Here is a 26,715-nt window from a genome sequence, read left to right as displayed (position 1 = left end):
TGAGCTAAGTTTTAATAAAATTCTAATTTATGCCTTCAAAAAAGTCATTCTTCTTCTCAATGGCTACTTTCTTAAGACAAAACTGTATTACTTTTTGTGCAAATGTCTCCACTTTTCTGTGCACTAACAGAAAGGAGCAAATAAGCAAGAATATAACTGGCATTCTCCTTCAAACACAAGTCTCTCATTCTTAAAATTGCTCTCTTCCAAATTCTATCAAAAACTTGTTCCTTCTTAGATGCTAACTCAAGTGATTTGTTTCTACTTAGCCAAAAAAAAAAAAAAAAAAAAAGTGGTTATCAAAATAAAGATTCCTTTAAGCAAAGACAACATAGTATCTTTACTCAGGATATATGGACAGCAATAAGAAAACAAAGACTATTTGAGAAATTATCAGGGAGAAAAATGCTGTCTTCAGATCATGTGTACTTAATGTACAAAGTAGACAGATGCCCAACTCTGGGAAGGATCCTGAAATGCTATAGGAAAAAAATACAGTTGCATATATCCTGGCAGTCAAATCTGTGATAATAAAGCCAACATTAAAAGATTATGTGTTCTAGCTTTCCCAGGTACATTAATGCCACTTTTGTACAGAACAGGTGCAACTATAGGGAACTGGAAGGAAACCTACAAGGGAAGGGGCGGCAGATTACAGAACCTGCCTATGGAAGTTGAGATCAGCAACAAAAATGGAATTTTCAGAGATGATTTGTCCTGGTGAATGCTATTGTATTTATCTTAAAAGATGCACTTATTTACTATTTACTTGACAGGATCAAATAGATCTGATACTTCATATGATCTCTTATACAATCTTAATTCCAATACATAAAAAAAAAAAACATAATGTGCTCCTTCTCTTGCTGTTAAACATTATTTTTGTACATCTTACAGAGAAGGTCCATATATTCACCCTATCTCAAAAACGTCTATGACACTCACAAAAGTTAAGGAATCCTGCAATGAAGTGTGCTCAGGAAGGTTCCAGGCAATTAATCAAAACAAGACATCAACAGAGTAGTGGCCAATATTTTATCTATCTTTAGGGAAGAAAAATAAACTAGAATATATGAGAATCACTTCTCCATTCCCCCACCCAAAAGACTTTGAAAACTTTGGTGCTTGAACAAAAGATTAAGAAAAGCCCAAATGGCATGGCAAAAAAAATATGTGCGACACAAACACCTTAACCAAAGTTAACAAGCAATATTTTTCATATGAAATTTTACAAGTAGCAAATAAATTGGAAAAAAGAATTAAAATGTGAAACCAGCACATTTCCCTGTAGTAAGGTTACTTGCAATATGATTCACTCCTCTGTATTTTATCAAACACTTTGTGCCAGTTGCCAAAGCATATAATTAAACAGATTTATGCAGTTTGAATGCCTTCAAAGCTCTATTTCCCTTCCATGAATCCCACTGCCATCTCACAAATGCATTTCCAAAAAGTAAACTACTGCAAGAACAAAGTTAGCTAGTTTTTAACAGCTTCCCAAGTAGAATTAAGTCACACACAAAAAATTAAAGCCCAGTTAGTGTACTGTAAAGTAAATTAAGCTCACCTAAAACACATTTGAAAGGGAAATGATTCGATGCCAGATACACAGATGCCAAAACAAAAGCAAAATAAAAAATTGTGTGAAATGTGAAAATCCTTTCTAATAAAAACAAGGCAAGCATAACAACGTGGTACGGTTATATGTTTTAGGTTTTTGATCTCTGATGCTAAACTAACATCATCACCGGAGTTGAAGTCCTAACACCTAACTGTAAAAGCAACACGGTCACCAAATAATCAGCGGTCACAGTACTTCCATTTCTAATCGCTTAAAGGAAGAAGCTATCCGCAGGCTGACTTTCCGGTTTACAGCTTACAACGGCCATGGGACCCACAGGGACGGCGAGTCACTGCTCGGGCGTCCCATCTGCGTGGATCTCTCTCCGGGACGCGAGCGGCGCCAGCGAAGACTCACCGGCAGTCCTTGAGCCATATCGCGATCTTCTCGTTGGGCACGTTTCCTGCGGGGCAGAGCGAGAGGACAGCTCGTTACCGACCCCTGGACTCGGAAGGCCGGGTAAACCTGGGGACTCGCATGTAAGAAAATGCACGGGGGGCAAAATGCAGCCTAGGCAACATGTCTTAGGGTCCATCTGAAGAGAAATGAGATGGCCCCGGAGTGTCTATGTTGACAGTGAAGACGCTTTGCCAAACGCGCGTGTTTAAAGGTCGGAAGTGTCTCCTCTCCCCTCGGCCTATCAAGCCCGGGAGGATCGTCCACAACTCACAGGAGTCGCCCAAGGCGCACGAGACTTCCCCGTCTGCCAGCCCGCACTTCCCCAGTCCCCCATCCGCCGCAGCCCGGCCGAGCGCACCGACCTCTCCCCGCGGCCGCTGGCAACTTCGCGCCCGGGAGGTCCTCCTCGTCGTCCTCGTCCTCGTCCTGCGTCGTCGCTTCTGTGGACAGGTCCTCCGTCTCCGACGCCTGCCAGGACCCGCGGCACTTGGCCCAGGCCTTCCTTCTGCTACTCGCCACTTGCCACTCCAGTTCCTCCTCCGCCTCCACCGACGCCACCAGGGGCCGGTCCATGGCCGCACCGGGGGCTCCGCTGCCCCAGCCCGAGCCTGCGCGAGACAAGGCGGCGGCGGAGACCCCCGCCCCTGCTGTCAGCGCCGGGTCGGGCTGGGGGCCCCCGGCAGCGGGCGCTGGACGAGAAGGAGGAGGAGAAGGAGGAGGAGGAGGAGGAGGGGACGGGAGGGAGGGAGGGAAGGAAGGGGAGGGAGGGGGCGGAGGGCCAGCGCTTCACATGAAGCCGGCCGGGCGCAGGAGCGCGAGTGGCCCTAAGAAGCGCCGCTGGGAGCCGAGCGCCGGCCGGCCCCAGCTCCCGCTCCCCGCCCCCCGCCCTCCCGCCTCCGCCTCCGCCTCCGCCTCCGCCTCCCCGTCTCCCGCCTCCCTCCTGACGCGCCCCTGACCGGGCGGGCCGCCCCGCGTCTGCGCGCCCCTCCCTCCGCGGCGTCCCACGCCCCCTTCCGGCCGGGGGCGCGCAGGGCGGGGCGCGGCGGGGCGCGGCGGGCGCGGCGTGGAGCAACCCGCAGCCCCTTGCGGCCCACGGAGTGGGAGAGATTTGTTTACTTGTTTGTTACTAATCTTTTCTTCCTCGCAACTTCGCCTCCATTCCGGAGGAGAAAAATGTGGAAACGCCAAGTCTCACTAAACGTCCCTCTTCACCGGGTCAAAACAAGTGTCCTTTTGGACTCACTGGAAGTTATTCTTCGAGGAGTCCAAAGAATTGTGTCCAGGGAATTGTGGATAAAGATGAAACAAAGAAGCGCCTAATTGATACTTCTTGTCAAAAGGTCATACCTGGAAAAGACCAAGCTTCGTGGAGTGCTACTTTCATGCTTAAAGTTATTTATGGTGATTGTGTTAGACATGAAAAGGAATTAAGAATACTTAATCTGGGAATTCCATATTGAAGTTGGACGTGTAGAAGTAAAGAAAAAAAGAGCAAGGTATAGCTAGGAAAATGTAGAAATACGTGCTTGGATTTTGCAGCAACAAGATGCTACAAGACACATGATGTCAAGGTTCAGAATGAATTTTAAAATGAGTTTGAGAATTCCCTTTTGTTATTTTTAACATCTCATTAGCAGAAAGATTATAAAATACTATTCAAAATCAAACAAACTTCTAATGGTTTGTCATACTCAATCCAGACTAACTTTCCAGAAGCATCTTAATATTCTGGGCCTATGTATTCTGCGACGTACAAGGGGAGCTAGAACAGTGATAATAGTATCTCATTGGTTTGAAGTTTCACTATTTTCTTTGAATTTTAAAGACTTTTCAGCCTTCAAGAGTCCTATGCCAAAGTGTGGCTAACAGTTTAATAGCTCCCCAAAATAAGCCCTGTAGGAAAGGATAGAGAGTGAGGGAAAAGGCACTGAAAGGGCTGGTCAAAAGCCACAGGGAGCAAAGTCTATACGCTGTCTTCCCATTTTCCTTCAGGGCCCTGCTGGACCCCACCCTACCCATCTGCTGCTCCCAGCTTCAATCCCCTTGTCTCCACATGATATTGCTGACTGTATTCTCACGTTTTAAAGTTCATTCCTATTCTTTGTCGAATACCTTCATGACCTTCAGGATCCAGCTGCACCAGAAGTTTTCCTCCACTCCACCCCCCACCCCACCCCCCACCCCTGTCTCAGTCACGTCTCTCCCACAATGCCCTGATATACAACTGAATGTCTATATCATTTATTTGGGGACTGAGTTGTGCAGTAAATAATATGACTGGTTTCTGAGGATATGTTTGACTTCCCAGATAGATTGTAAACTGTGAGAATAAAGAACATTTCTCAGTATTCTTCCTCCAGCTTTTACACTTTTAGTACAGTGCTGATCCCACAAGGAACAACGAGTTTCTTGAAGTAAATTTTCTATTCTTTATGTTCTTCAGAATGGACAGTTGAATGGATAAAATATTTGCTTCATGTCGTTTCTCTAAGGCCTATTGCCTTTTAATTAGTTTTGTTGATGTTTAAATAATACACTTTTAAACAACAACAAAGAATTCTTGCGAAGAGCAGTAATGAACCATATTTTGTATTTCAAAACCAAACCACCAGAGGCAAACAATAAAGAAAGGGGAAAAGTGCCAGCGGGTAACTTTAGAATATAACAGTTATTGAATCTCCAACAGCACAATCGTATGTTTTCGTCTACATAATTATTTAGTGTACAGTGTTGATAATATGGAAATAATAGAGAAGGAAATCCTTGAAACAGCTACTTTGAAAAGTAAGGGGTTTTAACTGTGTTCTCAACTTTGATATTTTTTTTTAAAATGCCCAAGGTGTTACATTTATTCAATAACAAATGTCATACCATACATAAGGAGAGTCTAGATGTTTGCTTCTTCAAGAAATTTTTTCCAAACAAGTACTGTATTGTAGACCTATGGCAAATGCATTGTAGAAGCTCTACAGAAAGCATAATATCTGAGTCACTGATGCTTACAAGGTGGAGGAAGAAACAAATGTATATTAGATATGGCTATCTCCATCCAACATAATGTAGTATGAAATAGTAGGGTTGTTGATGTCAGGCTGGAGTTCGAAATATGTTTCTGTCACTTTCTAGTTGTGTGGTCTAGGGCAGGACAGCTAATATCTATGGTCATCACGTTACTCATCTGTGAAATAGCAAAAGGAGATGACTACCTTCCCAAGGTGATGTGAGGATCACAGGGAATAAAGTAGGTGCCCAGTATAGCTATTGAAATTATTATACTAAATAATATACAAAAATAATTTTCATACGGGACATTATTCTTAAACTAGTAAGTGGCATCTATCTTCATGCTTATGCAGCTGAGTTTTTTAAAAATGGCATGAATTCAGGCTAGAGCAGAAAACATACGCTGGTTAAAGTAGGCAGTTTTAAATGGAAAATCTTATATCAAGAGTAAAACATTATGCTCAGTGTAATTTAGTTATTTTTTGTTTTTCCAGATTTTAAGACATACCTCAAAATTACAAAATAAGATTTACTGTTAGGTAAGCTAAAGCATTTTGGTTCTAGTTACGGTATTGCTTCTTCAATAATATTTATGTAATCAAAATTTTAATTCTGTGCATTGAAATCTTAATTCAGAATCTGATCTGAAAATGGTAGCATTGCAGTTTACCAAATTTTTACCCTTTATTAGACAAAAGGGAGCTGGGAGGTATAAGGTAAGAATTACGGATTAAACAAATAGAGCAGCATTTTATATTTCAATAGCATTACCTGGAGGAAGAGAATTCTATATGAAATGTTTGGAAACTACTACATATTAAATACGTCTCCCCTCTTACCCCAACCCAGTCGCAATGAATGTTAGAAACTTGAGAAGTCCTCAAGATTTACTTAAAAAAAAAAAAAAAAAAGAAAAGACAAAGAAAGGTTTAACTTGTTTAACCCAATATTTCTAAAATTCATTTCAACATAAAATCTTTTGGGTCCCCTCAATATAACTACTAACATTTCCAGGAATAACAGTGGAATCATTTGCCATAGATTAAAAGAGAACGAAAGGAAAATGTTAAGGAGTAAATTTTTCAAAAACTTTCAAAGATTTAGTTACAAATCATATAATTGAATATGAGGAAGTTGTTACTCTGGTAACCATTAAAAGTGGTTAATCTCATTTAGATTAGTTTGTTGATATATTCCTTTAAGTCATTATTAATCATTCAAGTATTTCGTTTATTGCATATATAATAAAATTGCATATTTAAGGTCTGTAATTTAAACCTATTATTTGTTCCTATGGCTTTTCCACGTCAGCAAAAATTCAAGGATTGTTATACTAGTTCATTGTCATCATAAGGAAGTATTAATATAGCATAATAATCTGGTATTTTGATTTCCTTTATTTTCCCAAGGACACACCAGAGAGAGAACCAGGTGTCAATACCACAAGAACTTGGCCTTGTGAATTATTTACATAATTCTGGTAGGTTTATATACGTTCCGATTTTATGCATGTTGAAGACTTGGCATTTTAGCATTCATTTGACCATTCCCAGATCACAATTTCTTCAGTTTCCCACATAATGCAAAATTTACCCTCTCAATGGTAAAACCTTGTAGACAGTTTGTTTTCTTTTCAGTGGCTCAATTCTCTGGTGTTTCTGAGCAACAGGTAAGGATGGCTCATCTATTCTTCATCAACAATGGAGTGAAGCAAGATTATATAACAGAATAAGCTTTACTTGGTCTATTGTATGTATTGTATGATCTATTGTGTGAAACAACTCAAAAGAGGTTTTGAAATCCTCATAACTGGACATAGTTACACATAAAAGGGCCAAAATGTTTTTAATTCATCTGTGAAGTCTTAATGCTCAAGTTTAGATCTGTCCTTTTTTCCTTTTATTTTTAGGCCTGCCCTAAAATATTACTTTTAAATATCTGACATTTTGAATCATAAAAGCTTTTAAAGAGGTATATCTATCTATGTCAAATGCTCAATCTGTGCCATTTGAGAGTAAATATTTTTCTGCAACATACAGCAAAACAGGAGGATGTCGTCATTATTGCATTTCCCAGTTTTAACACTGTCCTGTTTTGTGATCAATTTATTGATATACAGTTTCTTACTATTTTAAGATTATTTCTAGCTCTTATATAGGTGATTACATCCTATATGAAGCCATTTAGAACTTTTAAAAATTTTTTTATTTCACTCTGCATATTTGGAATTATATATTTACAAGTAAATATCTTCCACATTTTATGAGGATCAGAAAAAACAGGTTAGTGACTAGTGAATCATGCATCTATCTAATACTGATGTAGCTTTAAAAGCTTCAAATGGTGCAGACCTCACAAATGGTTCTTGAAAACATACAAACACACAATGTCTTTTTAAAAAATAATTTTGATGTGTGGCTGAACTGCACTGCCCTCTCCCACCACATTTCCCTTCTCTAATCTCCCTTCTGCAGCTCCTTCATGCCCATCTCAGAACAAACACAATCTGCATTCAGAACAGGACCGTTTACAAGTTGAATGGAGTTATTTTGGGTGAGTCATTGAAAACACAGTACAAAACCTTTCCTCACTCACCAGAAATGCATTTTTAAAATAAAGCCAAAGTGAACAAGGCTTGGCAAGTTTGAAGGGGGACAAAAATCGGGAGAGAATGGGGTTTTTGCTAGACTCAGACAGGATTCTGTTAAACCATTTTTTGTCTGTACTTTACATTCAATTCCACCAATTTCCCTTACCATCAGTAATCCAAAAGTACAAGGTTGAACAGGTGGGACATTAAAACAAAGACACTTCATTTCAACCAGCTCTCTGCTGGTGAGCTAAGCCAGTGGATCTCATAGTTTAGCAAGTTATAAATCCCCCTTTTTGTCATTCTTTAATTCAGAAGCTGTAAGATGTACCTACTTAATAATGTACTCTGATTAAATAAATTTTGACAAATTAGTAATAATTATAGGCAATTTTTAGAAAGTTATTTTAAAATTGCTTTAAAAATAAGTGAAGTTCCATGAGAGTTAATCAAACAATGAAATATTAAAGGAAACAGAACTGTAGAGAAAAAAATACTAAACTAGCTCCTAAGAAACTTAAAAATTGAATTGATATAATAACAGTCTATGCAACGACTTGATAAATTTTGGAAATTTAACATGCAAATATTAAAGGCTGATGAATCAGTGTAGATTCTTATTTATCTATTTATAGAACATATTACTCACCCTCTATCCTCCAGGGAATTTTGTAGGAGAAATGCAAGTGATTACTCTTCCACAATCTGCTCTACAAATCAGTTGAGGCTCATATCTCATGAAGGAGGAGAAACCTAGAATCAATAAAGGAGACATTTTTAAACATATAATAGTAATTCAGAACTCTTTTTGCTATAAAATTTGATAGTCCCTGAAAATCATCTTCAACACAGGTTGACCTAGCAGGTTACAATGAGCTAATTAACACACCCTGTAGGTGGCCCTGTAGTTATAAGTGTTCCCTCTTCACAAAGGGTCTATCACCAAGCTGTGGGCACAAGCCAAGCTCTAGTACATGTAATTATGCAAGTATTCTCCTTGAACTCCCTGTGAATTACCAGTTTCCACAAGACAGGGTGACAACTGTTGGTTAAACAGAATGAAAACTGTGTTTGAAAGTTAATTTGGCTATGGAAACACTGGGGTCATAATAAACAAACACATATTTCCTGCTGTAGTTAAGAGCATAGCAAAGAACTCTGATTTCCCACATTTGGGGGAATTTTTTTTTCCTTTTCTTTTTTTTCTGGTTAAGCGCTTATTTTTAAATGATAAAATACAGTACTTATACAGCCTTCAAAGCTTATCTCACCCATCTAAAAATGGTGTTATCGCATTTAGTTGTATTTAAATATAATCTACATGTCATCAGTGGTTAAAAAGACTAAATGTCGGTTGATGGGAACTCAAAACTAAGAACTTCCCCACAGTTTTGTTTCAAAACAAACAGAAAAGTGAAGCAAAACTTCCATTAAAATTTCTCTAGAGTAAGAAAGTTTATTACTGCTGTTAGGTAACGTATTTGGCCTAGATTACATTAGTAGTAATCAAGCAGCTTAAAGTTGTGTTCATTAATAGACTGTTATTAAATAAAAGAACTACAGGGTAAAGGTCAGCATGCAGATTGTTTGCTTAATTTAAAAAAAAAAATCCTCTGAGTCCATGTCTTTCCAATTATTTTTTAAAACAAATCAGCCCAAGTTGACACCTTAAAACGTTCAAGTACTGTAATTATAATAGTTTTGCTATTAAATTTGGAGAAATTCTATTAGAAGAGCAAATATTTCTATGTTAAAAATAGATACTTTTGATTGAGTAGTTGTTTTGTGCCGAACATGTTTTTAGAGCTAGATTTACAGGGTGTCGTTTAATACCACAACTCTATAAGGGTTTGTATTATTTTCAGTTTACCGATAGGGAAACTGAGCTTCAGAAAGGTTAATAATTGTGCCAGGCCACATACTAGTAAGTTGCAGAGTGCAACCAGGACTTTTCCCCTGTGAAGCCCACGCTTTGACCTAAACTAAGACAAGTGACTGTCTCAGAGTATTCCAGGTCTATTATTAGGGAAACATTAGCAATTACTTTTCTCTGAAGAGGAGAATCTTCACTTATAGCTGGTGGGCAGAGTCACTGTGACTTGTAAGTGGAAAGAATCCTACCGTGTTTCCCCGAAAATAAGATCTAACTGGAAAATAAGCCTTAGCATGATTTTTCAGGATGACATCCCCTGAACATAAGCCCTAATGCATCTTTTGGAGCAAAAATTAATATAAGACCTGGTCTAATTTGGGGGGAAACACGGTAGGAAGGCAATTGCCTACAACAACTCCCTCAATTTACAGCAAAGGAAGACTGAGCTCAGAAAGTTTTAGTCTGCCTAAAGTCAGCCATCTAGTTAGTGACAGAATTCATTAGGGACAAGAATCCAAATCTCAACAGCCCTACAAACATTGATAAAAGCAAAGATAAAAAACTGCTTCTATTTGATCAAATCTGAAAAACTCAAGAGACTGTAAAAACAAAGATTTTAGGGTCTCATGTGTTAAAAAGCCAATTGAGTCGGCTCTGACTCCTGACGACTCTATGAATGAGTGATGTCCCGAGTGTCCTATCCTCAACAGCCCTGCTCAGCTCCTGCAGACTCATGCCTATGGCTTCTTTTATGGAGTCAGTCCATCTCATATTTGGTTTTCCTCTTTTCCGGCTGCCTTCTATCTTTCCCAGCATTATTGTCTTTTCCGAAGAACTCTGCCTTTTCATGATGTGCCCGAAGTAGGGCAGCTTCAGTTTTGTCATTTTTGCCTCCAGTGATGTTTCAGGCTTAATTTGCTCCAGGACTTACTTCTTAGTCTTTCTGGAGGTTAGGTTATCTGTAGGGCTCTCCTCCAACACCATGTTTCGAATGAATCAGTTTTTTTTCCTCTCATCCTTCTACACTGTCCAACTTTCGCATCCGTACATGTTAATTGGGAATACGAGGGTGTGAATGATCTTAGCTTTGGTCTCTAAAGACACATCTTTACTCTTGATGATCTGTCCTAATTCTTCCATTGCTGCCCTTCTGAGTCTCAGCCATCTCTTGACGTCTTGGCTGCAGTTTCCATTTGAATTGATGACTGAACCTAGGTAAGCAAAATCTTTAACCATTTTGATGTTTTCATTGTCTTTGTTAAAGTTGTGTATTTCTTCTGTAGTCTGGATTTTTGTCTTCTTGATGTTCATTTGCAGTCCTGCTGTGACATTCTTCTTTCTCTTTCATCAGAAGTCATTTCAAATCATTGCTACTTTCTGCCAGTAAGATCGTGTCATCTGCATATCTTAAGTTATTCATATTTCTTCTACCAATTTTCACTCCTCCTTCCTCTGAATCTAGCCCATTTTTTTGTGATATAGTCTGAGTAGAAATTAAATAAATAGGGAGATAAAATGCATGCCTGTCTGACACCTTTGCCTATAGGAAACCATTCTGTGTTCCCATATTCTGTCCTGACAGTGGCTTCTTGTCCATGATACAGGTTATGTTTCAGGATGATCAAGTGCTGAGCCACAGCCATTTCTTTTAGAGCAACACAGAACTATGGAGAGATATTCCTGGCCCAGCCACATTCTTGTACTCAGAGGACTTTCCCAAAGGGAGCTATGTTCATGATCAAAAAGTAAGAATTTTTACTTCTCAACCTAAAAGCTGGTCTTCCAAGCAAGCTTCAACTGCCCAATACAGGACCTGAAGTTTGAAAGTTTCACCTAAGAACTATTTAAACCTCGATCTTGAAAAGAAACAGTATTCAGAAAGTTTTTCTAAAAGCTAAAAATTCAGCCACTACTGTGCTTAATAATATTATATGTGAGTATTTCAATATTAGTCTTTACCCATGATTTAATGCAGACCAGCAAAGAGCTGGGTGCCTTGATAGTATCAAATGATTTCCAAAATGATAGTTTTTACAAAATCACTCTGATTTCTGCAATGGCATTTGCCTATGTTGATTTTCAATACACATAATAACATGAAATGAAATGCATTATCTCTAATAAGGAATCTTTCCAAAACTTGTTAAGTATATCACCCTGTATTCTCTTTAGTAGGATCTCAGGAGAAATATCTTTTTTACAATATGTGTTCCAAGAAGAGTTGAAATTACTGGGACTTTTTTTAAATCTCAAGGGCAATGGGACTTGGATAACTGACACAGTTTCTGTTTTTACATTGGTTACTAGAAAATTGAAAGCCAAATGTGTGGCTCACTTATGGTAGATGAGTAGGTCATAATGGTATGCATCTTAAACCTTATTCATAGCTCTATTTTGTCCCCACCCTTGTTTTTTGTTCCTTTCTTCATTTTCTTCTTCATCTCAAAATAATATTTTGTAATTTTTGATACTTTTTTCTCTGCAACATGAAAAGGAATAGCTAAGTATGTTAGATACTATTAAAATTATGTTTACTATACAAATATTCGTATGTACATTCATAGGTGAATATTAGGAGGGAAATAAACAAAAATGTTCTATTAAAAATGTCAATATTATGGCAAATTTTTTTCTTTGATTTTCCAAACTTTTTGAAATTGTATTTATAATTTAGGGAGAAAAAGTTATTTGAACTTTCAAAGCCCTAGTTATTTATTCTAGAACTAGAAGAAGTTTGGGAATTATGTGCATGGCCCCATGCAATGTACTTCATTTGATTATGCTAAGGCAAGTGGGGAACTGTCATAAACTAAGGTTGGAATGGTAGGTAAGAACCAAATTTCAAGGGCCACGATGTGCTATTCTAAGGGCTTTTATTATTGCCAGTGGGAAGATGTAAGCAGCTTTCAATTTTTAACTAAAGTGCTTTATTGAATGGTAACTAGTAACTATATGAGTATAGTTGAAAGAGTGGGGCATGAGAAGTCTTCAGGCAAGGAAACCAGTAAAGAAGCTTATTAGTAAAGAGAGGTAGGTTGATAAAGACTCCAGTAAGTTAGAGCAGGGAGACAGTGGCTGCAAGCAGATTTGACAGATTAGAAATAGGTGTAGGGGAAGAAACAGAACATCCCCAAGGTATGTTTTCTACTTTTAGTGAATTGGTCGGTGTTGGTATTATTCATCATGAGAGAGAATTGGGTATTTGGTGTTGATTGTGGGGGGGGCGTAAAGAGAACAAGAGGGAAGAAAGGAAATGAGTTCATTAGTGCCTATTGAATATGAGGTGCTTATAAGACATACTGATAGAGATGTAGCTCCAAGTGTTCAGAAATACAATACAGAGCCAGAACTCTGGACAAAAGTTTGGCTTAAATATTGTAAGAGTGTGTGGCAGTGGAAAGTATAGAATTGATACCAGACATCCATCTTTCCATGTGATCCTGGTTAGCCCTTTTCCTATTTCCCAAGTAAGATATTCTAAACCTATTGAGACAATAGTCATCAATGACATCTAAAATGCCAAATCCAGTGGATGCTTTTCAGTACTCATTTTATAGGTATCCTTACAGATTTTGTCAGGGTTGACTATTCTAACATTTTTCTTTATCTTGCAATTTCTGATTCTTCTACTTTTTGGTCCCTTTCACTGACTTTCATTCTTTTACCAGCTTAATTGTTGTGTTCCTGAGAGTTCCCCCTTCACACACTCTCTCTTACTGATAGAGCGAAGGCTTCAGTAGAGGAGTTTTGGGAAGAACATAAGTTTGCTGACTGTGTAAAGTTTGAAAAGCTTGTTAGACATCCAAGTGGATTGTGTTGAGTAGGCATTTGGATATATAAGTAAGGAATTCAAGGGGAAAATCTGGACTGGAATATAAATTTAGGAGTCATTAACCTATACAGATGGTATCTAAAGCTAAAAAACAAAAAACAACAACAGCAACAAAAAACACCCAAAAAACTAGTTGGGTCCACCAGGAGGGAATTGGTGAAGAACGAAGAGATATCTATGGAAAGTGTATTGGGGTACTGCACATTTTAGGGGCAGATAAATGAGAAGAATCCAGCAAAAGAGGCTGAGAAAAATCACTGGCAAGACACGAAGAGAACTAAGAGAAAGTAGTGTTCAGAAGACAATTGAAAAAAAGGTTTTAAAGAGGAAGAAATAGGATATTCTACCAATTTCCTGTAAAGTTGGTTAAAATGAAGACTGAGAATTGATCTCTGGGTTTGGCAATAGAGATGTTACTGCTGACCTTGAAAATAATTGTAGGGGAATAGTTAAGAGTGAAGCCTTGATTAGAGTGGGAATCGGTAAGGCTGATTCCCCTTAGAAGAGTACAACAGGAAATAGCAGGAGTAATAAAACGAAAACAATCAATTGGTTAAGGCAGAACAAAAGAGGAGGAAAGCCATTATATAAATATATGACCATTCAAAATCATGAATATCTATGCCTGGTTAAGGCTGACAAAAAGCCAAATGCTAGAGTGTTGACCCCTTTAAATTTATTCCCAATTAATTTTAATGTTAGACCTTCTTACAATTATGTGCTATCATTTCTCTAACACGGTCATGAGAGAGGTAAAGGTGGAAACAGTAAATGTTTCTGTTCCATCTGATGAAGAAAAGGATGAAGATAGGAAAATAGCTAAAAGGAAATGTTAATGTTGTAAAAGGAGTTTTGGCTATTTTTGAGGGGGAATGCAGGGAAATAAAACATGTTTATTGGTTAAAGATAGGAACACGTAAACAGAGACCGATTAAATATAAACAGAAAAGGTTATGTATTTGAAGGAATAAGATCTTGAGAAGAGGAGGAAAATTAATTTTAGAATGTCATTTATTTCTCTTAGATGGTAAGGAGATACAAATGCACCAATGTAGTTAAGTTTTCAGGGGAAGATAATTTAAAGGAGTTCACACCTAATATCCTACTGGTACTCTAAGAATTAGTCCAGATCATTTGCTGAAGAGATAGAACCTGAATTATTTGGAGAATTAAAGAGAATGAAAGTTTAGAAGAGCTCTTATTAAAAATGGAAATAAAACTACAAAGGAGAAGTAAAATATTTGACAGTTATATACTCCTGTAAACACCTTATAAATATTAGCTCATTTATTCATCATAATATACCTATGCGATATGGTTGATTATTATCCCCTATTTGCAGATGAAAATGAGGCACAAAGTGGTCATGCTATTTTCCTATGGGTACCCAGCTAGTGAGTGAAGGAGCCAGGAACTGAGCCTCAGTGCTCTGGCTCCAGAGTCCATGTTCTTAACCATTTCACAATGCTGATGACAATGATATATGACTTAACTTAGCAGGCTTAGGTACATAGGTATGAATTTCAAAATATGTAAATTGAGATTCATCCAGGATTGGAGTTCAGAGGCTGAGTGTGATGGAAGTTGAGGGATTAGTTGATGAGATAAACCATGCAATACAGGCTAGATGGAAGAGGTAGGGCAGGAGAGAAGGAAGCAGCTTCTAGAAGCTCTCAGAGTCTTGAATATTTGCTATTTTTCTAAGGTTTTACATTTTCTAAGGTTTGAGTCAAAGAGTTAGTTTGATAGCAGTGAGTAAAAGGGATAATTGAAAGGAGTAGGAATTTATATTAAGACAGTATAATTGTGAACTGTAATTAAGAGAGATAAGGAAATGCTGGGTGTCTAGGTAGCACTGGGGCATGGCCCTCGTAGCCAATCACTTAAGTCCAAATGAATTAAAGGCTCTGCATCGGAGATCAAGAAATGGTGTGTCTAGAGTGTTGGGTGGGGCATCACAATAAATACTGAAGTCACCTATGAATCACTATAGATGAGACAGGAAGTGGGGTGGAGAAACCAGTGGATTTCGATGTGAGTTTGATGAGGGAATGAAAGATGGCATAAGATGAAAGACCAGGCTGACATAATGAGCAGACTCCAGGCAGTGGAGTCATCTAGTCCAAACTTTCTTGTAACTATCTGCCTCTGTGAGTGTGGTACGGAAGCCACAAGTGCCCGTACTACTAAGATGCATAAACTGGCAGCATTCCTGAAGAGCTTTTTAAAGGGGTTGAACTTTTGAAATGATTAAAGCCTTAAATTACCTCAGTGGTCCAACACATTAGCAAAGTAAATATTAACACAGATTAGTTTACTTAACCCATAAAACCATTATCACTTAAGTACAAATAGGGCCCTAAGGATATGAATAAGTTTTAAAAGGTGGGAGAGTGGAAGGATGAAAGGAACACAGGAAACGGAGGTGAGGTGCGTTTGGCCATGGTGTGGCCACTCTCCCACCTAATGTGCACAACACAAAGGAGGAGGAAAGAACCAGCAGCCACAGAGAAACCTCTACTCTGTGCCCTAAGAATAATGTGGAAAAGGGGAAATGTACAAATGAACCATATTCTTCCCTCAATCCAGAATACTCAATAACATTATTTTAATTATTTCAGATGCAGTGATATCAACTTTCCCAGTTCTAACACAGTGAAAATCCTCAAAAACAAAAAATAAATTTTTGCAGGAAAAAAAAAATCCTAGTGCTAAATCAGAAGGCAGGATAAATTACATACTATTATAGAACTAACTAGATAATATTAGAGGAAATTATGTTTTAGTCAACAAAAAAATCAGTTTGCCTTGCTGACTTATATTGTTAGTTACCTACCAAACCACCACTCCTCCACTTTCTTCCGTACCAACAGAATCCTTTTTCATACCACTGGATATTGGCATTTACACCTGATATTAAGAGATATGGCAACCATCTGGTAACCATAAATGGAGGTTGCCTACAAAGGAAAACCAAGATGCTGATAAATTCCCCAGATTTAGGAAACTAATGCAGGGACCCAGTCAAATTTGAAATTTCAGATAACAAATAATATTACATGGGACATGCAATGTTTAACTGAAATTCAAATTTAACTGTATGTCCTGTATTTAATCTGACAACCCTAGACAGGATGACAAAATGGAAAGTTGGATAGGTCCTAAATCATTGATGAAGTAATTGAGCTGCTGAATTAGCCAACTCTGGGACCACTTTAACTCAAAACATTTTAATATGGAGTAAATCTTCCTTACTATTAAGCCAGCTCTTATTGCGTCCTCTGTTACTTACAGCCAAAAGCATGCTAACTAGTACGGTTTTATAAGCCCTCTCAGTGAGCAAGTTAAAACCACATATTGTTCATCACTAAGTATCAACTTACAATTCTAACCAGTATTTTCAAAAGGTCTCTTTGTGAAAGTTCTAAGGTATAAAATACATCTATGTTTCTGGAATTCATAATTTTACATCTTTGTGTAGTACTCCATAAAATTATTTTTGTGAAATACATAACAGGTAATGTTTTCCTCTGTACAGTTTAGCTGGATTGGATGGTCTCTAAGATCTATTCTGGTTCAGGAAATACTACTTAATACAGGACAAATGAAAATGTGATATACAGATGGGCGTATTTTCTTGGTTAAGCACCTAACAATAAGGCCATACAACAGAGATCACCCAGTGTTAAAATTAATCCATAACAAAAGGCTTCTATTGACAGAAGTCACTTGTTTTAAGAGTTAACAGAGTTATTTTTATAATACCACCACCATGAAAAGCAGTAATTCAACAACTTCAGCATGGTGTTCCTTGAGTTGTAAAAAACAAATTAGAATGAAGTCCTTTATCCATATATAATGGTTTTGATTCTTAATATCCTAAAATACAAAGTAACCTCAGGCAAAAGAAAACAAGATAAATGATGGAAAATTTCTAAATGATTATATTCACAGTCTGTGTGGCCCTGGACACACCAATGGTTGGCATTTTCCATTCATTTTCAAAGGCTTATCAGAAGGCTGAATCAGTTTGTGAATGCTCTTAAAGTTCAATTGTCTACCCTTGGGTACAACCATAGTGTTTCAAGAACAGATGAAGTTTTGCATGAACTGACCTCCCTTGGTCAATGGGGAAATGATCAAGCTGAAGGTACGAATCTTTTTACATGGTGGTATACATTTGTGTGCATGTGTGCACAAGTCTGTGAATCTGTGTACACACTTATGCTTGTGAGTGATCCAGAGGTTATTAGACCAAGAAGCCTCTGCCTTTCCCCCTACGTCTATCCTTAAGGCAAATCCAACCACACAATACCAGAAAAGGTGAAGTCCTTTTTACTAGATTTCCAGGACAGCTAAATGGAACGGGGCTACCAAGAACTTTATAATGGACCTTGTTATCTAGCATATTAGTACTCTTCAAAATCATGCTCTGATTTGAAACTAGCCATCTATCTCATCACTCTTCCCCCTCCCTTTCCTAACAGTCTTATGTAAATGTAATTCAGCTCTCTTTCCAAGTTTGCATTCTAAGAAAAACAAAAACACTGAAGTTGCTGAAGCCATTCATTTTAGAATATCGTCCAATTACCACTACTTCATTCAAACATACCTCTTGACAGACTTCCCATTCACACCCCTCAGTATGTATATCATAGTATTTATCCAGCAAAACCAGGTAACTTGGGAAAAGGAAAGGAGAAGAGGGAATATTTAACATTTCAATTGGTGGTCTGAAGACATTGGAGATTGAAGAAGTATATTTAGAAGTTAAAAAAAATATGATAATTTTCATTTGAGATCTATTTTAACCTATATTATAGGATGTGTTACTTAAACTAATAATGGTTTACATGCTTCTCCCCTAAGAATTAGTAATCATACAATGAACTCTTTCTAAGAACCAATTAGTGAATTGACCTTTGAAGGATATTTTCAGTCCACTGATTCCTTCTTTACATTATTTATCGTAGGTAAAATTTTGTCTCTATGTCTTGCAGAGTAAAGAAACAGAAATGAAAGCTATAAATAGAAAAGAACACTTCTCTAGGGTCATTTAATTCAAATCTTCCTAAGAAAAGTTTTCTCCTCAATTTTAATTATCTAGTAATACCCATTATATTTCTAATGTATCCAAATAATATTTATGCACTAGACTGAGAGACTATTTTATTTCAAATATCATTTTTCAAACTAGGGTTTCCAGGCAGGAATTCCCACCTCGTTCTCAGGAATTTTTTTCACTTTCCCGTTCCCGAATCCTGAGAAAAGTTGAGCGGGATATCGGGAAAATCAGCTCCTTGATCCCAGTAATACCCACAATGGGAAATAAATGTACCACTCACAATGTATCTCTTAGACTTTTTTCCTTTTTATCTCTAGGGTTTCCAGGCGGGAATTCCTGCCCATTCTCAGGAATTTTTGCTCACTTTTCCGTTCCCGAATCCCGAGAAAAGTTGGTCAGGAAATCGGGAAAATCGCTCCTTGAGCCCAGGTGGTTGGTAGTATCAGCCATCACTTTGTGGAAATGATTCATCGTGGAAAACAGAAAACAGTTCATATCTTGTGATTCAAGAATGGCAAAGTAAAAAAAATTCCTGAGATGTCAAAGTAAAAAAAAAAAATCCTGAGAATGGGCAGGAATTCCCACGTCGAAACCCTATCTCAAACCAATAACACCATTAAGCAAAATTTCTTAACGTATTTTCCAAATTCTTTAAAAAGGGATTATAAAAATCTTAAATAATATGTAGTATATAATTCTGACCTGAAGGAGTTTTTCTTTTTTTGCAAAGTCAATAGTGAGAACAGTATAAAATGCTGAGGTGTGTGTACTATAGGTGTAGTATAGGTGTTTTTAAATCTATGAAATCTATAATCTTTTGAAGTACCACCTAAATTTTTTCCAACAATAATTTAAGACAGTAAAAAAAAAATTCCCTTGAATATTCAGAGCACATTGCCAGCCACCTAGTACTCAAGCTCTTCTTTTTGTTGAGGAGCAAAGTTAGTACCATATTGCTTTAATGCATACTTTAAATTACGCATCCTCTATTGCCTTCAAAGTGCTTCTTCAATATAATCCCGTTTTACCAATTCAAGCTTATATGCCACTGACACAACACTCCTCTCCATTTAGATCTGTCTTCTTTCTTTTCAGTAAGCATGCTTTATCCCTCCCCCTTTCATCCCTGTTGTTCTCTCCACCAGGAATGCCATCTCCTTTATCTTCTATTCTTACTTGAGCACCTCTTTTCCCAAAAGCTCTTCCTCAGTCTTTTAGTCCATGTGGTCTCTTATTGTCATATGTCCGTTTAGGGTTCCATTGTTCTGATTTATTTTAACTAGTTTATTCTTATACTTTTCAAATGTTCCACCTATCCTTGCACTCTCAAACACATTAGAAGTCTACTAAACTTTGTTTATTTGTTCATTTCTGTACAATTCAAATTTCTAGAAACACTAAGTAAACAACCAAAGTACAAGAAAAAGAAAAAGTAGAACAAGGTTTTACCTGTATAGAAACAAACAAGCAAACAAACAAAACAAAACAAAACAAAACAAAAAACCCCCTACATTCAGGACCCTTTTTTCCTTATTTTGGTCTGCAATTTCTAGGCACTTCCATGAATTCAGCTACTAACAATGACACCATTTCAGATTTGGGTCCTCATAATATTTCCCCTCTTTTTTCCCCATGGTACACAAGGTAATACAGTGGTTATCAAATTTGTTTTTTAGGAACAGAATTTTTTTTTCCAAAGTCATTCTTACTCAGAATTTCAAATATGTAAGAGATGCAAGTGGAACAACTCTTAGAGTGCACTGTGTAAGGGAAAGGTGAGGGATTCTGCCTGCTTGTCCAGCCACAGCCCCACAATTAGCTCCTGTGGCTCCTTGGGGGAATTCTGAAGGCACTTTGTAGAAAGAGCAGAAACCCTGGCCTTGGCCCTGCTGTCTTATCTCTGTTCAAGAGACTTGAGCAAGTCTCTTTCCTCAAGTTTAAAAACAATGAACTTGATCTTCAGAGACCATTCATATAAACTACAATGCCTCATAATACAAGCAGCACTCAAAACAAATGAGAAAAATGTTCATGTATAAACTATAGTGTTCTATTATTGTATTGGGTTAATACTCTTAGACACATTGTTAGAAAAAAATTGGTTGATATTTGATAAAAATTAGTATTGAGGGTTGATTAAATATTTGAACTTTTAAAAAATTATTTAGATTCTGATAAATTTCAGTTTTGAAAATTCTACTTTAAGCCATTTCAAAAAAAGAAACTAAAGTTTGTATTCAACATTCACAACTTCTAATCTTCTGTATTCTTTCAAGGAAGCAAGCAGTGTAACATAGTGTTCCTACATAGAAACAATCTGGTATAAATATCATTCAGATATTTGCTTTGGCAGGTGTTGATTTAACAGAATGTGTGAAGAAATACACAAACCCAGTGTCAGGCAAATGCCATTAAAGAGTACTATCATTCCATTTAATAAAATATGTTGGTGAAATTAGGACATTCAATTTTGGCTATATTTAAAAACTATTTCTACTGATTCATTTGAAAAAAGTTAGGCAAATACCAAAAACAGTAAGTTCCACTTGATTCCGAGCAAACTATCAAGTAAATGGTTGCTGCTTTTAACTGCAGAATACTTAAGTGTAACTGCCAACATCTGTAATTTTTTTAAGAATTCCTGGTTTCCCCATCTGATAAACTCGACTCAGATGTTAATATAAAAGTATCTTAGCTGTCGATTGGCTTGATCAAAATAACTTTTCATACTACTATTTTTTTTACCAAAAAATTTTTATTTTAGAAAATAGATTTATAACATGAAAATCTCAATAAAGAATCCAATTATTCTATGTGTATGTATGTATGTGTACATATATGTGTATACACATATGTAATTTTAGAAGTATTTATTGTTAGTTAATTCTAGTGAATTAAACTTTGCAAATAAAAGTAATACATTTATACAACTTACAAAACCTTTATTTTTTTTGCCATAGTGCGCTTATTACTAAGAACTTATATAAGATTATAAATACACTTAAGTTAGGAATCAGTCTATGCACATTATTATTCAGTCAATAAATAGTTGTATTGTGCTTTTTTGTACAAAGAGATTTACTTGACCCAGATAGGAATTGAGTACTAAGATTCTGTTTCTGATACTTAGAAACCTGCAAACTAATGAGGACCATAATCAGGAACTGCATCATAAAGTAATTATCATTTTAGTGGTACAGGCAAGTGTTTTAAAATACCACTTTAAAAAATATATATTTAAAAAAATATATTGAAAAGCAAATGAGGTCTGAAATGACTCAAAGGGGAAATTTTTTGCCTGGAGAAGCAGTAATAAGAGTCCTGGTCACACTTTCTCTCCCTCCTCCTGCAGAAGCAACCTCAACCAGCTTTAAAAGCACTGTTATTAAAAAAAAAAAAAAAAAAAAGTCTGGCAAGGGTGAGAAGAGTGATTTTGACTTGGGAAATCCTGAGGGAGAGAGGAAGGGTAAAGAAGTAAGATAAGGAAGAAAAGGAACTAACATTTATGGAGTACTTAGCAATTGAGCTTTTCTGTCTATTATGAGATTATGTTTCTTCGTAAAGGGAGCCAACTAGAAAACCACCGAGGTATAAATTCTGCCATTATAGCAGGAGTAGAAACTGGACTAGTAGAATAAAGTTTTGGGATTTTGTTGTTGTTGTTGTTGTTTTGTGTTTTTTAAATCTTGGCTCTATTTAACTTTGTCCCAATTGAGCAGTCCTCGAGGGAAGAGTATCTAGCTCCAAACTAATGAAGAATGTCTAATAAGATTTTCTTTCAAACTGTAGTCATGCCTTGAATTTAGTATATCATCAATGTTTTTATTTGGTTTAATTAAGCTGTCAGTTACAAAGAAAGTAAGTAAATAAAGATAATGCTCAGAAGATACATATATTTATGTTTTTGGAATAGGTGCCACCTATAAGCAGATGAATATAATTGCTGCTGGCAAGACTCACAGAAAGATACTACACCCAGGGAAAGATGCTTGAAAGTTGGTTGCATATTCCTTTTTAGAAAGATGTTGAGTTCGGGGGTCTTTGAGAAAAAAAATCCCATTTTTTTTAATAGCACAAATACACTAAAATAAAAACCAAAAGCAAAGCATTCTGACAATTAAAATGTTGCAGGTTCATTAAAAAAAAATCTCTATCTTTACTATACATTTCTGTTTTGTTTATCTACATCAGTTTTTTTTTTTTTTAATGCTTCAAATTAAATTTCCTTCACATTTCTAGCAGTAATAAAGGGGAGTCTAGTTTTTCTAATTTCTTCAAAGTTAAACATCTTAAGAGTAGAAAAGCAAGGGTTAGGCAATAATTTGAAGTTATGGATACCTTCCAGAAAATCTATATTTAGTTTATTTCTATGTTCAACAAGTGAAAATGGTTTATCATTGGTACAATTTTATGTTACATATTATAGAATTTTAGCACATCTTGTCTGAAGAGGATGTTGTTAAAGAAAAAGGCAGATATTTGTGCTCAAGTGTAAAACTTCCTAATAGAAAATGATGTCCTAAGTAAGGGTAGGTCAGCCTTACTGCATATTTTAAGGCTATAAGAATTGTTTAGTAATTGTTTCTATTAAGAGCTAGTTAAGGCAAGCTAAGCTGAAATATTGCTAGGATGGAATTACATGCCATAGTAAATGAAAACTATATTAGTTTCATTTTAAAAGGAGAGTTCTTTTGCACTTCTCTGATTTCATGCTAGTCACATCAACAATAAATCAAAATTCCCCTAATTATTTTATTGTCAACATGCATATTTTTGTATGTTGCTTTCTATATTGTAAAATAAAATATTAACATTAAATGCTGTAAAATTCTATATGTTACCTCTAATAGTATACAGATTTCTCATAGAAAATGTGCATATAATGTATCACACATTATTAATTTTGACATCATAAAGTGAGAAAAATTGTTATGTAAATGTGGTTATTTTAAATATGGTTCTTTAGAACAAATTTCTGTAGAATGGGGTCAGAAAATGCTTTTGTTAAGAGGCCAGATGTTTTAGGCTTTGCAAGTCTAATGGTCTTAGTTACTACTCAGTTCTGCCATTGTAGCACAAAAGCAGCCATAGGCAATGTGTAAATGAATGATCAGGGCTGTCTTCCAAAAAAACTCTATTTTCAAAAACAGGTGGTGGGTTAAATTTGGCTTTTTGGCCATAATTTGCTGACCACTGTTGTAGAACACATAAACTTTTTACATTTTCTCTGTTTAATAAAGATTATTAAACTACATTTCCCACTCTCTACAGGTATTATATATTATTATATACAATATAATATGTATAACATACTGAGATTTGTGAGGATCAAAAAAACAACATGGGGGATCACTTTAAAAAATAGAAGTATTGGTTATGGTTAATTACAGTTAATTCCATTATAAATAGGAAATTTGTTTGAAACTAATTTTGGTATATTTTAACATTGCATTTGAAATACATCTCTTCTACACTTAAATATCTTTGCAATATCATTGCAATAGCTCGTCTACACTTAAAAACCAGGGAGATACTAATTTTTAAAATGAATTATAAATCCCATTACTAATAATCCCATTAATTTACTATAAAATCAGTGCCACTCCTAAATGATTTTTTGAGGATGAGGAAGTTTGGAAAAAAAGAAATGAATTAAAGAAGGACAGTAACAGCATTGCTGACAATGGAAGTTGATGTCACCGTCACATGGAAAAGTACAAGAAATACTAAACCAGAAATTCTCCGTGTAAATTAGGAACTGTAAGTTCTGACCCTGGCTAGACAAAAGACATTCCTTAAAATTATTTTACTATGAAGATTGTTCAGATTAAAAATTGTGATTTATCTGTAATAAATTTTACATAATAGATTAAAGAATTCAGATTCTAGTGACAAATAGCTCATAGATTCACATTAAACCTTTTCTGCTTCAAAAGAAACAAAAGATTATTTCACAGTTTTAGAGAGATATATTTTATAGCTTTCAGAGTCCCATCAGTTATGATAGCCACATCGTGTTCTTGGGAATACTATCATAATTTAGGTAGTGACATGACTTTAAAAATATTTTATATCTTTCATAATCTAAGGAATCATTTCTAGTTAAGCAGGTGCATATTACATAATTTGCATTTTTAGAACACTTATAAGGGAGATCATGATGTTTTAAAAGATAAGGAACAAACAATTCCTGCTAACATTATTACTCATTTGAATTAGGATTAAACACTAGACAAGTTAGTGCTAATCAGATGTTTTCTGACCTATATAAAATGATTCAATCCTCCCACATCCAGTTACTAGAGAAAAAAAAAATATTACTGAATTGCTTAATTATAATTTTTTCTTCAGGTTTAAGGATGTTATTTCTAGATTCTCAACTGTGGTATATATTTGATGAGTACTTCTATATTAGGCTTTATCATATTATATCATGGATAGTTTATATTGTTTACATGTAAAATGAGTTATTTAAAGGCAGAGCTACATCTTACTCACAATATCCTAGGGCTTAACTCACAATATCCCTGCCACTTAGTCACATTTTATTGGTTAAATTGAATTAAAGACTACACTACAAAGAGTTCACTTTTACTTTTTTAACAGTTTCACTATTAAGAAAGATGGTTTCTCAAACACAAGAGGCAACCAAAATGAGAAGACAAAGAAACATGTCCCAAATGAAAGAAAAGGGAAAAACTCCAGAAAAACAACTAAACAAAACAGAGGCAAGTAATCTATGAGATACAGAATTCAAAACACTGGTTATAAGAATGCTCAATGAACTTAGGGGAACTATAGATGAACTCAGTGAGAACTTTAACAAAGAGACAGTAAACATAAAAAAGATATAGAAACCATAAAAAAGAAACAGTCAGAAATGAAGAATACAATAACTGAAATGAACAACACACTAGAAGGAATCAACAGCAGATTAGATGAAGCAGAGGATCAAATCAGTGTTTTGGAAGACCAGGTAGCAGAGAATACCCAATGGAACAGCAAAAAGAACAAAGAATTTTTTAAAAATGAGGATAGTTTAAGAGACCTCTGGGACAACATCAAGCATACCAACATTTGTATCATAGGGTTACCAGAAGGAGAAGAGAAAGCAAGGAATTGAAAACCTATTTGAAGAAATAATGGGTGAAAACTTCCTTAACCTGGTGAAGGAAATGGACATACAAGCCCAGGAAGCACAGAGAGTCCCCAGCAAGGTGACTCTAAAGAGGCCCACACCAAGATTACATCATAAGTAAAATGCCAAAGGTTAAAGACAAAGAGAATCTTAAAAGCAGCAAAAGAAAAGTAGTTAGTTACTTACAAGTGAGCTCCCATAAGACTGTCAGCTGATTTCTCAACCGAAATTTGCAGGCCAGAAGGAACAGGCACGAAATATTTTAAGTACTGCAAAGCAAGGACCTACAACCAAAATTACTCTACCCAGTAAGGTTACTGTTTAAAATCCAAGGAGAGATGAAGAACTTCCCAGATAACAAAAAGATAAAGGAGTTCATCACCACCAAACCAATATTACAAGAAATGTGAAAGGGACTTCCTTAAGAAGAAGGGGGAAAAAGGTCATAAATATGAATAACAAAATGGCAATAACTATATACCTACAAGTAATTACTTTGAATATAAATGGATTAAATGCTCCAATGAAGACATAGGGTGACTGAATGGAGAGGAAAATAAGACTCACACATATGCTGTCTATAAGAGACCCACTTCAGAACGAAAGGCACACACAGACTGAAAGTAAAGGGCTGGAAAAAGATATTTCATGCAAATGGAAATGAAAAAATCTGGGTAGCAATATGTATACCAGACAAAATAGACTTTAAAACAAAGGCTACACCAAGAGGCAAAGAAGGGCATTTCATAATAATAAGGAGATCAATTCAACAAGAGGACATAAACATTGTAAACATATATACACTCAACATAGGAGCACCTAAATATGTAAAGCAAATATTGATCGTCATAAGGGGTCAACAGTAACACAGTAATTATAGGAAACTTTAGCATCTCTTTGACATCAATAGATAGATTTTCTGGACAGAAAATCAACAAGGAAACAGCAGCCTTAAAATACACATTATGCCAGATGGATTTAATTGATATTTATAGAACATTGCACCCCTAAATAGCAGAATATACATTTTTTCCAAGCTTACATGGAACATTTTCCAGGATAAACAAATGTTAGGTCACAACATAAGTCTCAATAAATTTAAGAAGATTGAAATCATAGCAAACATCTTCTCTAAGCACGATGGTATTAAACTAGAAATCAATTAAAAGAAGAAAACTGAAAAACACACAAACA

General features: G+C 36.1%; 1 protein-coding gene across 3 annotated transcripts in view; it reads right to left on the bottom strand.

Annotated features, from left to right (window-relative positions):
* Window positions 1-26,715, bottom strand: part of ITPRID2 (ITPR interacting domain containing 2) — a 90,399-nt gene that overhangs the window by 33,688 nt on the left and 29,996 nt on the right. For 2 of the 3 annotated variants that reach the window (XM_019752841.2, XM_019752842.2), the window contains exons 1-2: window positions 2,383-2,883; window positions 1,979-2,024 (exon numbers count right to left, since the gene is read on the bottom strand). In XM_019752841.2, the coding sequence (XP_019608400.2) occupies window positions 1,979-2,024; window positions 2,383-2,593 (257 nt within the window). In that variant the 5' untranslated portion in view covers window positions 2,594-2,883. Of the gene's footprint in view, window positions 1-1,978; window positions 2,025-2,382; window positions 2,884-8,262; window positions 8,367-26,715 lie in introns of those variants that run through there. The other variant, XM_074338864.1, reaches the window with a different exon arrangement.

Source organism: Rhinolophus sinicus, linkage group LG01 (genome assembly GCF_036562045.2).
Source record: "Rhinolophus sinicus isolate RSC01 linkage group LG01, ASM3656204v1, whole genome shotgun sequence".
NCBI classification, from domain to species: domain Eukaryota; kingdom Metazoa; phylum Chordata; class Mammalia; order Chiroptera; family Rhinolophidae; genus Rhinolophus; species Rhinolophus sinicus.
The sequence above is the reverse complement of the archived record's forward strand: the minus strand, read 5'-3'. Positions and strand labels throughout refer to the sequence as shown.